Raw genomic sequence first — 15,368 nt, forward strand, 5'->3', positions numbered from 1 at the left:
AATGAATAGATTTCAGGAAAAGCAGCTGGGGCAAAGGCAGTGTAGTGACAATGGAGTTAGTCGGGAAAATCAAATATAAGAATCCATTTCAGCCCATGATATATTCTGAACACATCTACTTAGGCACTTTCTTGAAATAGACAAGCATATCCTTAAGCTTCCCTGATATAAACACAATTCAGACATCCCCACTCAGTGCCACCAGCCATTCCCAAATCGCCAAGCCTATTTCTTTCTTTTTTTAAGATATTTTCTTTCTTTTTTTTAAAAAAATAAATGTATTTATTTATTTTTGGCTGCATTGGGCCTTTGTTGCTACACGTGGGTTTTCTCTAGTTGTGGTGAGCGGGTGCTACTCTTCGTTGCGGTGCACGGGATTCTCACTGCAGTGGCCTCTCTTGTTGTGGAGCACGGGGCTCTAAGTGCACAGGCTTCAGTAGTTGTGGCTCGTGGGCTCTAGTGCACAGGCTCAGTAGTTGTGGCTTGTGGGCTCTAGAGCGCAGGCTCAGTAGTTGTGGCGCACGACGGGATTAGTTGCTCCACGGCATGTGGGATCTTCCTGGACCAAGGCTCAAACCCCTGTCCCCTGCTTCCCTGGTGGCGCAGTGGCTGAGAGTCTGCCTGCCGATGCAGGGGACATGGGTTTGTGTCCCGGTCCGGGAAGATCCCACATGCCATGGAGCCACTGGGCCCATGAGCCATGGCCACTGAGCCTGCGCGTCCGGAGCCTGTGCTCCGCAACGGGAAAGGCCACAACAGTGAGAAGCCGGTGTAACGCAAAAAAAAAAAACCCACTTCCCCTAAGCAGGGCTCCTAAATCTCCTCTACTCTCTAATGCATCCAGATCCCCCCTGCTTTACTTGCAAGACAGCTGCAAACGTGTTCCTCCTGAACCTCCCTCCATCCTGCCCTTGAGCCTCAGAGGCAGAAGTTCCTCTCCAACCCCAGGGCCCACCCCAGTGTCCCCTGCATTGGCAGGCAGATTCTTAACCACTGTGCCACCAGGGAAGTCCCAAGCCTATTTCTTATACTCCTTCTTCGTCACACTCTTAGCTAGGGCTGGTAACACCTCCTCCGGGGGACCTTTGGAAATGAGCGGGGGATGTTTTGGCTCCACATCAACGTTGATGGTGGTCAGGATCCAGGGATGCTAAACGTCCTGCACTGAGTAGGACAGTCCCACAGAACGAAGAACTGCCCTACCCAAAATGCCACCGACACCCTACTTAGAAACGCAGCAAGGAGCAGCCCACTTCCTAATGGCCGGCACTTTGCGCAAAGGGCTGCAGAGCACTGGTATAGACTCTGGGGAAACCTCCCCACTTCCTGCTCCAAATGGTTGAACAAAAGGGAGCAGTCTCTCTCCTGAGATGAAATGCTTGTGACTTACATTCTGTCATTGGCTTGCTGTTCTTATCCCGGGCTCTCCTGGATGCAGCTGTGCAAAACCAGCTTGAGTGGGGGAGTGAGTTACAGAAAGCTCCGGGGGCGGCGGGGAGGGTGTTAGTACAGCCCTGCCAGTAGGACAACCCTTAGGGTCTGAGAGTCTCTCTTGCATGGGGCTGGGGTCAAACGGAAAGGCAGGCCCGCTCTGTGTGTCAACAAGTGTTGGTGGCAGGAGAAGCCCCCACTCCTGTCCAACCTGTACCCACAGCAACTGGCCCTCATCGAGAAGAGTGACAAGGATCTGGCTTCCACCCCAGTGGGGGAGGGCACATCTCTCAAGCTCCCATCCCTGGGTCTCCATGAAAAGATACCAGGTCTAAAGGAAGTACAGATCCTGCCAGAGCCTATCCTGACTGATAATAACTCATACTACCAATAAAGGTAACAGCAATGATGATGTATTAATTGAGGACTTACTGTGCGCCATGCCTAGTGCCGAGCACCCTATGTATTTCTCCATTTAACCCTCACAAAACCTCTATCTGATAGAGTCTATCAGATAGGTGAGTTTAACTCCAGTTTACAGATGAAGGGTCAGGCTTCTGGGTTAAGGCTGGTAAGTGGCAAAGCCAGTGTGTCTGGGCAGGCTGCTAGGAGGTCGTGTTATGAAGACTACCTTCATTCACTAAAAAGTCTTTATGAACAACTTTATGAACAGATCCATTTGCTAATCAGAGGTGCACTGAACCCTACTCTGTGCTAGGCAGTGTGCTAGGCACCAGGGATACACTGGAGAACAGAGCAAAGTGCCTGCCCTCAAGGAGCTTACGAGGTAGTGGTGGAGAGAGACCACTAACAAGTACACCAATTCACGTATATATCCATCAGCTGTGATGACAATTACATTTATACAGACAGCTATCCCTCAGGATCTGTGGGGAATTGATTCCAGGACCCCCGCGGATACCAAAATCCACGGATGCTCGAGTCCCTTATATAAACTGGCACAGTACAGCTGGAGCATCCTCGGGGTCCGCATCCTACGGGGAGATGGTCGTCCCAGTTCCTCAGGGCAAAGCAGGAGCTCCACAGGCAAGGGCATGCGCAGAGAGCCCTCATGAGTCCAGAGAGCTGACTCGCCTGTGTTCCGTGGCCTGGCCCATGGTGGGTGGGAAGGACAGAGTTGACTGGGTAGTATTTTCAATTCTCCTTCAGCCCAGTCTCTGGACCCTGCCGTAAGTCCTCTCAGGGAGGAAACTGCAAATTAAACTCGGTTTTCCTTTAGAACCCAAGAAGAAGAACATGCCTGGTGGTTGGCTAGATCGGCTACTCCCTCCCTGTATTCTCACTGCAGCCTTTATTCATCCAGCAAGTGTGCCCTGAACATCTCTTCGGTGCCAAGCCTTCATCACACCACACAACAGGGGCTTATTGTCCTGTCTCTGTCCAGAGAACTTCCTGAGAGTGGAGGCCACACATCTAATGAAACCAGGGAGGCAGTCCTGAGCCACGGCTTGGAGCGTGGGTTCCCAGTTAGGCAACCAGGGTTTCCAGCCAGGTGCTACCTCTTGGTAATTATGTGACCAGTTTCTCCCCTGTACAAATGGGGTAATAGCAGTACCTACTTCCCAGGGCTCTTGAGGGTTTTCACCGAGATTATACACACAAAGCATTTAGAAAAATGCCTAGAAACAGTAAACAATAAATGTAAGCTGTCGTTAGCATTATCTTAGGCAGCCTAGCAAGCGCCCCCAAACTGTTGAGAGATTGCCCTAATTAGAATAAGAAGCCAACGTTACTGAGCCCCATTCCGTGCCAGGCTTGGTGCCAGGCACATAGGAGTTGGTTACTTGATTGAAATCTCAGCACCCACCCCCGCTTTCCTGATCAGGAAGCTGAGGCTCAGGGAGGTGAAGTGACTTGTAAGAGGCCACAAAGCCAAGTCGGGTTCCAAATTCAGCTCCTTGGATGCTGGCTCAGTGACCTATCCCCGAGGCCCGAGGCCTGAGAGGCAAAGCTCTCCAAGAATGGCAGGTGAGTGGTGGGAGGCTGCCCTCGAGTGTGACACAATCACACCGAACATCATGTTCTAGGCACTGGGCTAGGTGTTGTCACATATGGGCCAACAGAGCCCGCATAATAATTCAGTGAAGCCCCAATTCCTGGATTATAACTGGCGTTGGAAAGACTGCGTCACTGGCCGCAATCACACATGTGCTATGGGCAGAACTGGGCCTAGATCCCAGCCTCCCCTGACCCCAAGGTTGTGAGGGCATCAATCACTGCCCTGGGCCCTCTGGAGCAAAAGCTACCCCCTCAAACAAGCAGCCTACACTGCAGAAGTGAGAGGGCCGAGGGGAGGAGCTGAGGGACGGCTGTCCAGAGGATGTGCAAGAAGCAGGGCGTCCCAGGGCTAGACACTGCCTCACCCCAGAGGCCCCACTTACTCTGTGTCCCACAGGAATGGTGGCCCCTGGAAACGTGTGAGGCTACAGCTCAGAGGCTAATAAATAGAGACCCGCCATATGACCCAGCAATTCCACTTTGGGGTATTTATCAAAAAAAGTAAAAGTAAAAACACTAATTAGAAAAGATAGAACACACCACAATGTTCATAACAGCACTAATTACAATTGCCAAGATATGGAAGCAATGTACGTGCCCATCAACAGGTGAATGGATAAAGAAGATGCAGTATATATATATATATACACACACACATACATATGTATATAATATATATATTTTATACACATACATTATACACACACACACACACAATGGAATATTACTCAACCATAAAAAAGAATGAAATTTTGCCATTTGCAGCAACATGGATGGACCTGCAGGGTATTATGCTAAGTCAGACAAAGACAAATACTGTGTGATATCACTTATATGTGGAATCTAAAAAATAATACAAACTAGTGAATATAACATAAAGAAACAGACTCACAGATATAAAGAACAAGCTAGTGGTTACTAGTGGGGAGAGGGATGGGAGAAGGGGCAATAGAGGGGTAGGGGATTAAGAAGTATAAACTATTAGGCATAAAATAAGCTACAGGGATATATTGTACAACATGGGGAATACAACGAATATTTTATAGTAACTATAAATGAAGTATAACCTTTAAAAATTGTGAATCGCTATATTGTACACCTGTAACATATAATATTGTACAGCAACTATACTTCAATTTAAAATAAAGAATTGTGAAGGATCTGAGACTTCACCCTACTAACAAGCTAACCTAACAGATGCTGGTAGAAAACACAAGATTCTTGGGTCAGAGACAAGGGACTATTTTGCTCTGTATCTTACCATGGTCAATCTCTACTTTAGTGGAAGAGTTAACAATTTATAGAATTACCAAAAAATATGACCAAATTAGCATTCGGAAGCTCTAAGAAATATAAAATAAAATATTAAATGCAGAGGATGTACTAAGAAAATGAGATCCAAATAATCCTATTTGGATTAGTCCCGGAATAATGCAGAGCTGGAGGTGGCCAGCCAGAGTCTCAGGACAGGGTAAGGCTCCCCCAGGACCGTAATCCAGTCGGGGCCCTGCACTAACAGTCCTCAGCTGATGCCTGGGCCATAAAACCACACACGAGAAGCCGAGAAACAAACTCAGGGAAGTTTTTCAAAACCTCACAACCACTTGGTGCCTGGCATTCTCATTTATTTATAGGTATAAATCGCAGAGAAGTGAAGAAGTCTGCCAAAGGTCGCAGAGAAGTGGCTGGCGAGCTAAATTCTCGTCCCACAAAGTAAAACTTTTCAGCTGTCTCTCAGATGTTACTTGAAAGTTCTGGGGGTGCAAGCACAGTTCAGGAAGGGCCTCTAATGCCGCATGCGTTGGCCTTGGGAGCACTGGCGACCAGGCCAGTAGTGATGGCTTTATCGTGACCCCACGTGGGAATGGCAGTTTCTAGACAGTGATTAGCAGACAGAGAAATAAGCTAGTTTTCCCACTCATTTCTCTCTCTCTCTCTCTCTGCATGTGTGTGTATATGCATGGAGAGCCAAGTGAGAAAAAAATGAAGAAATTCTAGAAATTCCAAAAAGCAGAGGCAACAGATTCCATCTACAATTCCTTCTCTTAAACACATTACCTGATCTAACAGGGAACTCATCTACGGGGTAAATAGAAGACTTCTTTCAACTCAGTTCTAATGTTTATACCTTGAGTCAAAAAGCACTTCCTGAAGCATAAACGTGGCAGCTTCAGTATTTCAAAAACTTTAGAAAGAATTTAAGTTCCTTTCATCTTCCTTCTTCTACAGGCAAAAATTTACCTTCCTGTGGAAAAAGCACTTTTTCCCCCCTGTGTCTTTTACAGTCTAGAAGATTCAGGCAGAAAGAATGGGAGAGGTCTTCAGACCTTTTCTTGTCCCGTTTCTCCTCTGATGGCCTAATGAGAAAGTGGCTTGGGGCCGTAGGTTGCACCGTATAAACGGTAATTTCTAAGTGTCCAACTCCCTCTCTAGATCGGGGCTCTTCCAGGTCAGGGACCTGGGTAAAGCTGCCTCTGCCTCTCACAGTTCTTGGCCTAACATAATACTCAATGCATGTTTGTTGAATGAGCAAATGAAGGAATGAGTGAGTGAATGAGTGATCGACTGAATAAACAGAGCCTGTGGGGAGACTCCATTGTTGCACTTTTCCCAGCAGAAGAAATTTTCCAGGCTGTTACACTAGTTAGGGCTAATATTCTCAGTTATTTTGAGGATTGCTTGAAATTTGCTGCTAATTTAAATAAAACGGTTACATTTACTCATTAACCAATTAGCATGCTTAGCAGCAACTTCACCTCACTAATTTGATTAGTTACACTAGGCTTTCTCCCACCCAAGGCCTTCTCCGAGACCTGGGAATATCACAATGCTATCAGAGTGAACTTTTTAAACAACGTTTAAGCAGAATCTCTCAAAGGGTTGAAACAGGTGAACCCCACCCCTCTTCCTCGTCCAAGCTGCCTTTGGGTCTCTGATGTCTTTGGGCCCCACTATAAGTTACTCTACAATGCCACTCTATCACTAGACCAAATTTGTTCTTCAAGGGAAATGAAACTTTTCAAAATATGAGGACTTCCTGAAAGACAACCTAGCATGTGTTTGATGAATGAATGAATGAAACTGGAGGAGAAAATGGAACACAAAATACAGGCATCCTTCCTAGACCTGTCTTGGCCAGTAGATTGTGCTGTGACCCCAGGCAAGTAGTTCCCATCCCCAGTTGCCATTTTCTTGTTTTCTTATTTGTCAGAGGAGGAAGTGATTTAGAAAATACCTAACTTTGTGTGGCAGAGACAAGGCTTCCTGGGCACCCAGAAGACTCTAACTTCTAGTGAGGCAGGGCCACGTGATAGCTCTGGTGAGTCGAATGTGACAGGAAGCGATGTGAGGCACTTTTCGTCTGAGGCACAGAAGTCAGGTTTCTAGTCACACTTTTCCTCTTTGAGGGTGTTGGGGGTTGAACTGCGTACCTCAAAAATTCATATGTTGAAGTCCTAACATCTAGTACCTCAGAATGTGACCTTATTTGGAAATAAGTGTAATAAACAATTACACTGCAGATGTAATTATTTAAGTTAGGATGAGGTCATTCTGGAGTGGTGGCCCCTAATCCAATATGACTGGCATCCTCATAAAAAGGGGGAATTTGGACACAGACAAGCACACAGGGAGAACATCATGTGATGATGGAGTTATGCCGCCCCCAGCCAAGGAACTACCAGAAGCTAAGGAGAGAGGCCTGGGATTGATCCTTTCCTAGCGCCTTTGGAGAGAGCATGGCCCTGCCGGCATCTTGGTCTTGGACTTCTAGCCTTCAGAACTGTGAGATGATAAATTTCTGTTCTCTAAGCCACCCAGTCTGCACTCCTTTGTTACGGCTGCTCTAGGAAATAACTGGGGGGAAAGTCCATGTGCTTCGACTGTGAATCCACAAGGGTACCCAAGTCACTAAGGGCCTGGAGAGTCACCCCACCTTTAGCCAACTTTGTGAAAAGACTAAGAGAACTACCTAAAACCTGGAAATAAGGCAAAAAAGGACGGGAGGTTACCTAGCCTTTAAATATCATAACTGGAGCATCGTCTAACAAGCCCACCCAAGAGTATGTAATTTTCCAAGAGAATATACCTGTGTTTGACTTTATTATTTACCTTTTGATTAGTACCCAGACACTATGAAGTTAAACGTTAACTTCTAGATTCCTGTCTGGGTAGAAAAGATCACATTAAAGGCTATGATTTTATTTCCCTGTAGGACATTAACTACTTTTGTATCTAATCTATAATCCTATTCTAACACTCTTTTTTAGAAAATGCTTACAGATACTGAGTTCCTCAAATACTTTCAGTACCTGCTTACTGTTTCCCTTATTAATGAGTTAAATACGTTTTTATCCCTTGTTCATTTTAATTTGTTTAATGTTTAATGTAAAATGTTTTACTTTTTTGAATTGACAAAATTAACTTGTTTGGTTAATGCCAGTGAGGTTTGGGGATTGATTATTACCTGGCTGATACAGGTTCTCTCTGATTTTAAAACCCCAAATGAAAAAACCTTAGAAATTTGGATGAAGGAAGCAACGAAGGGAAGTTCATCCTCAAAGTCGGCAAGATGAACTTGACCAGGTCGCAGTCCTGCTTTCTCGTCCTCTTCCTCCTTCACCATTCTTGCCTGGCTGAAATCCAAGGCATGCAGCTCAACTGTGGCCATATACATAATTCCCAAGAAAGGAAAGAGTTCAAGCCCTGGCTGGGTTGAAGACTGAGGACGAAATGATATAGAAAAGTCTGTTTGCAGCACTAGAATGGCAACTTCGTGAGGGCAGCGACTTCCATATGGCTCATCACTGTCTCGCAAGGCCAAGAGCAGTATCTGGCAAATTATGGACTCTCATTCGTTAAAGAAAAATCTAAAAAGGTAATGAATTAAAAAGTCATAGAACTTCAGGGTGGGGGTGCCCTTAGGGATTTCTCAGCTTAAGCATCCACATGACATAGGAACCCTGCACAATGCCCCTGGAGCCCGCCACCTCTGATGACGGAGAGGCCACGATTGCCTGAGCCAATGACTGGAAAAAGTTTCCTTTACACTCAGTCAAAAAATCTGTGTCCTTATAATTTTGGAAGTTTCATGTCTCTCTTAAATCTGCTCCTCTCCAGGCTAAACAATTCTCATTCGTAAGGACATGGTCTTGAATCTCTTTACCAATCTGGTAATAATTATCCAATATTTAGTAAGCAATGACTGTGTACCAGGTTTGTTGTCTAAGTGTTTTACGTGCACCAATTTATTTAATTCTTATAGCAATCCTAAAATGTAGACACTACTATAATCTTTACTTTATAGGTTATGAAATTGACACAAAGAAGTTATGACATCTATCCAGGGAACCAGGTTAGTAAGCGGTAGGGCTGGGATTTGAACCCAGGTGGTCTGGTTCTTGACCACTCTATACCTCATCATTTGCCTTTCAACATTTTTACTCTTCCTATCAAGTGTGATGCTCGGGGAGGAACATGTGAGGTTTCATAACAGAGCCCAGAAAGACTGTCACCTAGGGCAGGTCTCTGTTCCCCAGACAACAATGTGAGGTACCACATCCCTCCTCTGGAGTTGTACAGTGCACAACCTGCATAATTGGACGTGGCAGGCCCATCTGTGAACTTCCCTGGGTTCTCCTTGACCTCTGTGGCCATGGTACCAAGAGATTTGCTGAGAGCTGTTAGTAGGAGGGGAAAATGTTCCTGGAAATGCATATTGAGCACTTAATTTGGACCAATTCTGGGAGATTCAGAGTATCCCTGAGGCCTGTATCTGTCCACAGTCCCCTTCTGAGATGTACCCTGACCTTGTACTAAGGTGATATCTCTGAGCTCCTCCTTTTCTCGTCTCTTCCGTGAGCCAATGAAATTCTTAAGGGCTAGTGGATGCCTCTGGGAAGCCTTGAGAGCCAGAGGCCCTGCCTCCTCACCCATCGCTTACCCCCGTACCCATGTCCACCCCTAGTGGATGCATGAACTCCCGCCAAGGATACACAGCCCATCTCCAGGATGACCCAGTCCTCCCCAGCTCTCCCAACTCACTGGGAAGGCCATACTCAACAAACTCCTGCCACGGCAGAGTACCTACACCTCTCTGTTCTGGGAAGTGTGTGTGATTTGAGGCTCGTCTCAAGCCTCCTTACCTCTGGGCTGTGCACCTCAACTGCAGACCTGGTAGGAGAGGGCGACAGGGCCCAGTTGGGGTTGCTCCATATACAGCCCACTTATACGAGGGTTCTGTGGGGAACGGGGAGGGGGACCCAAGTCTGCTTGCTGCAGCTCCACATCAAGAAGCTGATTTACAAAGCATCAAGGGAAGGCAGCTCCCAGAATTCCTGGCAAGCACAGCACAAACTCACAGCTTCCCAGGCCACCTGAATTTCAGAACAAAAGAATTCGAGGTAAGCAGATTGTCAGAACTGGCCAAGCTGGGCCTGGAGATGGCCAGTCCAACTTCCTGGCTTGCAGATAAGAATACAGACCCAGACAAACCTAATCAGTGGTGCTAGAGATCAGAATTGTCATTACCTCTGTGTAGAGGTATTGACCAAGAGGCGCAATGAGGAGGCCCACTGGGGCGATGAGTTTGATCTGGGTGGTGCCTGTACAGCGTCTACACATGTGGAAACTCATTGAACTGCACACCTAAGATGTGTGTACTTTAGTGTGAAAGGACACCTCAATAAAAGAATAAAACAAAATAAAGGTCCAGAGAGGGTTAAGGTGACATTGCAAATGTGTGGCAAGACCAGGCCTAGGACTCAGGCTTCCTGACGCCTCATTCACTGCCCTCGCCCCTACACCCCTGCATTTTCTGCTGCTGTAGCAAAATGCTCTCGTAGTCTATGCGTCGGCTCTGACCAGAGCAGGAACCTACGGCACATGGCACATGAGGCCAAGGAAAGTCAGTCCAATGTGGGTTGGAGTTAGAAACTGGAGGGTATTTATACTGAGCAAGGCTCAATGGGCAGTGATAATAATAATATTATCATTATAGCAATACTAATAGCTAACATTTATTGAGCACTATTTAAATGTATTACACCCTTTCAACAACCGTTATGGTATATACCGTTATTAATCCACAAGTTACAGATTAAAAAAACAGGCCCAAATGGAAAAACCTGCCCGAAGGTTCCCAACTAGAAAGTTCCAAAGCTGACATCTGGCCTCAGGCGAGCTGGCTCCAGAATCCACACTCCTGACAACACAGGCGGCCCCGTATTGAATCATCTGCACCCGGCAGACCGGCAGCCTCGGCTTGAGCAGACAGCCATCATCCCACAGAGGAAACACCTGACGCTCGGTCAGTGCCCTAGATAAGCACCAACCCTGCACACTTCCACACAGATTTGTTAAAAGAAAGTTTACCTGTTGTGTTCTTGGTCGTAGGCATTACAAAGCAGAGAGGGAATTTACACAAAGACCCAACTCCCTCTGACCTGGCCATCTTGACTCACACTCAAGAACAACTGAAGACTCAGGTGCCTGGATGCATTTATAATCAGAGAAATGCAAATTAAAACTACCATGTGATAGCTCTATACACCCACCGTACTGTCTAGAAGTTTAAAAAGACAGACAGTACCAAATGCTGGCAAGACCGGGGAATAACTAGGACTCTAATATATGGCTGGTGGGAGTAAAAGTTAACACAACGACTTTGGAAAACTGACAGTATTTTAGATGACTCTGGCCGCCATAACAAAATGCCGCAGGCTGGGCGGCTTAAACAACGGAAGCTTATTTTCACACAGTTTTGGAGTCTGGAAGTGCAAGACCAAGGTGCTGCCATTCCGTTTCTTGTGAGGGAGTTCTCTTCCTGGCTTGCAAAAGACTCCCTCCTTGGTGTGTCCTCACGTGGCAGAGAGAGACAGACAGGGAATGAGGAGCTCTCTGGTGGCTCTTCTTAGAAGGACACCAATCCTCTCACATCAGGGCTCCACTTTATGGCCTTATTTAACCTAATTACTTCCTTACACCGAATATAGTCAGGATTAGCACTGCAACACGTGGATTTTGGGGTGACACAATTTCAGTCAATAGCATTCTGCTCTTGGCCCCCCGAATTCCTTTCCTTCTCTCAGTCAACATACATTCATTTCATCCCGCCAGCCCCGAAAGTCTTAACTCATTCCAGCATCAACTCGTCTAAAGTCCAAATATCATCTAAATATCATCTAAATCAGATATGTGTGAGACACAAGGTGTGATTCATCCTGAGGCAAAATTTCTCTCCAGCTAAGACACTGTGAAATCAGACAAGTTATGTGCTTTCAAAATGTGATGGTGGGACAGGCATAGGATAGATGATCGTGTTCCAAAAGGGAGAAGTTGAAAGGAAGAAAGGGTCGATGGGCCCCAACAAGCCCAAACCACAGCAAGACAAATTCCACTCGATCTTAAGGCTCAAGAATAATCATCTTTTGTCTCGATACTCTGCCCTCCAGGCCCACTGGGGTGGCAGCATCACCCTCATGTCTCTGCAGGGCCGCCTGCCCCTTCAGCTCTCTGGAGTGGTCCCACCCAAGGTGCTCGCTGCTTTGGCCCTACCCCTCTGGTACTGGGTCATCCTTGCCCACTGAAACCAGAGCAGGAGGCCTATCCTTTGAGGGAATGGCCTTACCCCTGGGCCTGTGGTGGGAGTGGCAGCCCTGATGATCTCTACATCACCTTCAGTACTATTCTTCCCTTTTCTTGAGGAATAGTGCATGTTCACAACTGAATAGCTATGTGGTCCCATCTTATAAAATCCAAGAATCCAATAGCGTTCCTTCACTCTGCCCCACTTTTTCTCTAGTTCAAACTGGCAGTGTCTCTGCTGGTATAAGCCCATCTCTACTGATGCCTTCTACTGTGAGATGACTAATTAAGTCCATGAATCCCACCCATGATCTCTTAATCAAATGGTTGTTCATTCACACTCTTGGTATTCTCTCCAGAAGAAGCTTTCTCATTTTTTTGCAAAGTGAACAGGCTAAGAATTTCCCAAATCTTCAAGTTAAAGTTAAATGAGGTCATAGGGTACAGCTCTGATCCAATTGGGTTAGTGTTCCTTTAAGAAGAGACACCAGGGCTTCCCTGGTGGCGCAGTGGTTGAGAGTCCGCCTGCCGATGCAGGGGACACGGGTTCGTGCCCCGGTCTGGGAAGATCCCACATGCCGCGGAGCGGCTGGGCCCGTGAGCCATGGCCGGTGAGCCTGCACATCCGGAGCCTGTGCTCCGCAACGGGAGAGGCCACAACAGTGAGAGGCCCGCGTACCGCAAAAAAAAAAAAAAAAAAAAAGACACCAGAGAGCTTGCTTATTCTCCCCCTGTCACGTGAGGACACAGCGTGAAGGCGACAATCTGCAGGCTAGAAAGAGAGTTCTCAGCAGAAAGCTGGCACTTTTTTTTTTTTTTTGCGGTACGCGAGCCTCTCACTGTGTGGCCTCTCCCGTTGCGGAGCACAGGCTCCGGACGCGCAGGCTCAGCAGCCATGGCTCACGGGCCCAGCCGCTCCGTGGCATGTAGGATCTTCCCGAACCGGGGCACGAACCCGTGTCCCCTGCATCGGCAGGCGGACTCTCAACCACTGCGCCACCAGGGAAGCCCCTCAGCTGGCACTTTGATCTTGGACTTTAAGCCTCATAACTGAGAAAATAAATTTCTATGGTTTAAGCTACCCAGCCTATGGCATTCTATTATGGCAGCCCTAGCAGACTAATGTAGGTACTGTCTACAGAAAATGAACATATACTGGTTTGCAAGGCAGAAATAGAGACACAGATGTAGAGAACAAACATATGGACACCAAGGGTGGAAAGCTGGGGGGTGGGGTGGGATGAACTGGGAGATTGGGATTGACATATATACACTAATATGTATAAAATAGATAACTAATAAAAAGAAAAGGAACATATGTCAACCCTATGGCTCAGTGATTCGACTCCTAGGTATAAATCCAAAAGAAATTAGTACATATGTGCACCAAAAGACATGGACAAGATGTTCACAGCAGCAGTATTCATAATTCTCCCAACCTGGCAATAGTCCAACTGTCCATCAACAGTAGACTATATAGTGAAAATGGTATATCCACAAGATGCAATACTACATAGTAACAAAAATGAGCGGATTACAACTACACGTAACAGTAAGGAAGTACTTTACAGATATGATGGAAGAAAGATGCCAACATGAGAAAGCATATACCCTATGATGCCATTTACATAAAATTCAAAATCAAGCAATGTTTTTTCTTGACCTGGGTGCTGGTTACATGAGTGTGTTTGCCCTGAAAATTCATTAATCCTGTACACTTATCATTTGTCTATTTTCTGTATATATGTTCTATGTCAATAATAAGTTTACATAAAAATAGTCACTCATTAAAAATGTCACACCATTGTAATAATGGAGAATGAGTTGCTATACTGTGTGGTGTGAAGGCAGTGCGATCTGCTGACCTGTGACCGACCACTCAGTGATGTCACAGCAGCTTGGCCCACAGAAAGGACAAGGTGGTGGAGATCACAGTGGACAGTTGCTGGGAAGTCTCGGCATCGTATACCAGGTACACACACATCGCAATCTCCTTTAGCTGTGTGTTTAGGCAGGTAACAACTCTTTTAAGCGCTAAATTGCAATTGCACGAATATACGCATCTTCTATACTAAGATACCTTTTAAAAATCATTGTACACTTCTGGAGGTAAGGTAAGTAAACTCTGAAAATGTCAAGTCATAACAGGTCAGTCTATGGCACTCTTGGTCAAGAATTGCCCACTGTACTCTGTTGAATAAACCATCTCTCTTGCCAGTGTCTCAACAACCTCTTCAGATATCTGAAGCCTAGGCTATGAATGGAGAATTTTGGAGGGATAACTTACTTTCCTGGTAGCTTCCCTTTATTCTCCACCAGAAAGTCAGAGGAGCTAGAAAGGATCTCATGGCTATAAATTGTGGTCCCAGCTATGATCTACTAAAGGGCAGAGCCTGAGGCTGTGAAGAGGCACTCCGAAGGGACTCTGAGACATCAGGGAGCCTGGGGAACTTTGGGTTCCCTCCTGCTAGGGAAAGGCATGGCTGCAAGAGCCAGGGCTGTAATTTATGCACAGTCTCCCCAACGGAGGCAGGTATTCCTCTTTAGAGATGTATCGCCTTCCTTGTGCCCCACCCCAGGGGGTCCTGGCAACCCAGCATCTGCTCCTTCAGACTCCTTCCAAGCATGGCAGGTATGACTCGCTTTTTTGCTCATGAGGATACTTCCTAATGAAAAGCTCCCAAGGCCTCTGGGCCCAGAGTAGCCATGACAGAGTTTAGCTTTTCCTTCCCCACACCAGACACACATGTGCATGGGGAGCTCTCAGAGCACTCACCTGGGGCGTCATCCCGTGGCAGATGTACACGATAGGAATATTCTCTGTGTCTGGACCCTGATCAAGACACAAATCAGTCTTCAGAGAGTTCTGCAGCTGAACACCAGGGGAGAGGCGGCCACACCGGAGAGAAAGGAACAGAGAAACAGGTGCATTAAATCAGGAGAAACAAGCATTCCACTGAGACAGGCTCTGCTTCCATAATCAATCTGAGGCCCTCTGAATACTATGGAAACCAACAAGCACCAGCTTTTGCCTTGCATCAAGGTGCTGAGGAAAGACCAGCCTCCTCTGGAGGGGAAGCATTAGATGCTGTTACACAGCAAGCTGGGTTTGCGGAGCTGGGATAGTCTAGGTAAAAATAAAAGATACGCATGCACACACACGAGACGCTACTAGATTTTTCACCCCCTCCTTTTGCACAAGGGTGGCATAATGGCCTTCAGAAGTCCGTGGATAGAAGTCTTTGTTCTTGAGGGTTGAGGGAAGTAAGAAACGTGTCAGCTGTTTGGGGGCCTGGGATATCCTCTAGGACCAGGCCTTCTCTGCTTCCTGCAAA

At 46.6% G+C, this 15,368-nt stretch overlaps 1 protein-coding gene across 1 annotated transcript in view; it reads right to left on the bottom strand.

Annotated features, from left to right (window-relative positions):
- Positions 1–15,368, bottom strand: part of GALNT18 (polypeptide N-acetylgalactosaminyltransferase 18) — a 359,182-nt gene that overhangs the window by 53,939 nt on the left and 289,875 nt on the right. Inside the window, exon 9 of the mRNA XM_082659572.1 lies at positions 14,810–14,905. Coding sequence (XP_082515698.1) covers positions 14,810–14,905 — 96 coding nt within the window. The remainder of the gene's footprint in view (positions 1–14,809; positions 14,906–15,368) is intronic.

Source organism: Grampus griseus (genome assembly GCF_964374135.1).
Source record: "Grampus griseus genome assembly, chromosome: 8".
NCBI lineage: Eukaryota > Metazoa > Chordata > Mammalia > Artiodactyla > Delphinidae > Grampus > Grampus griseus.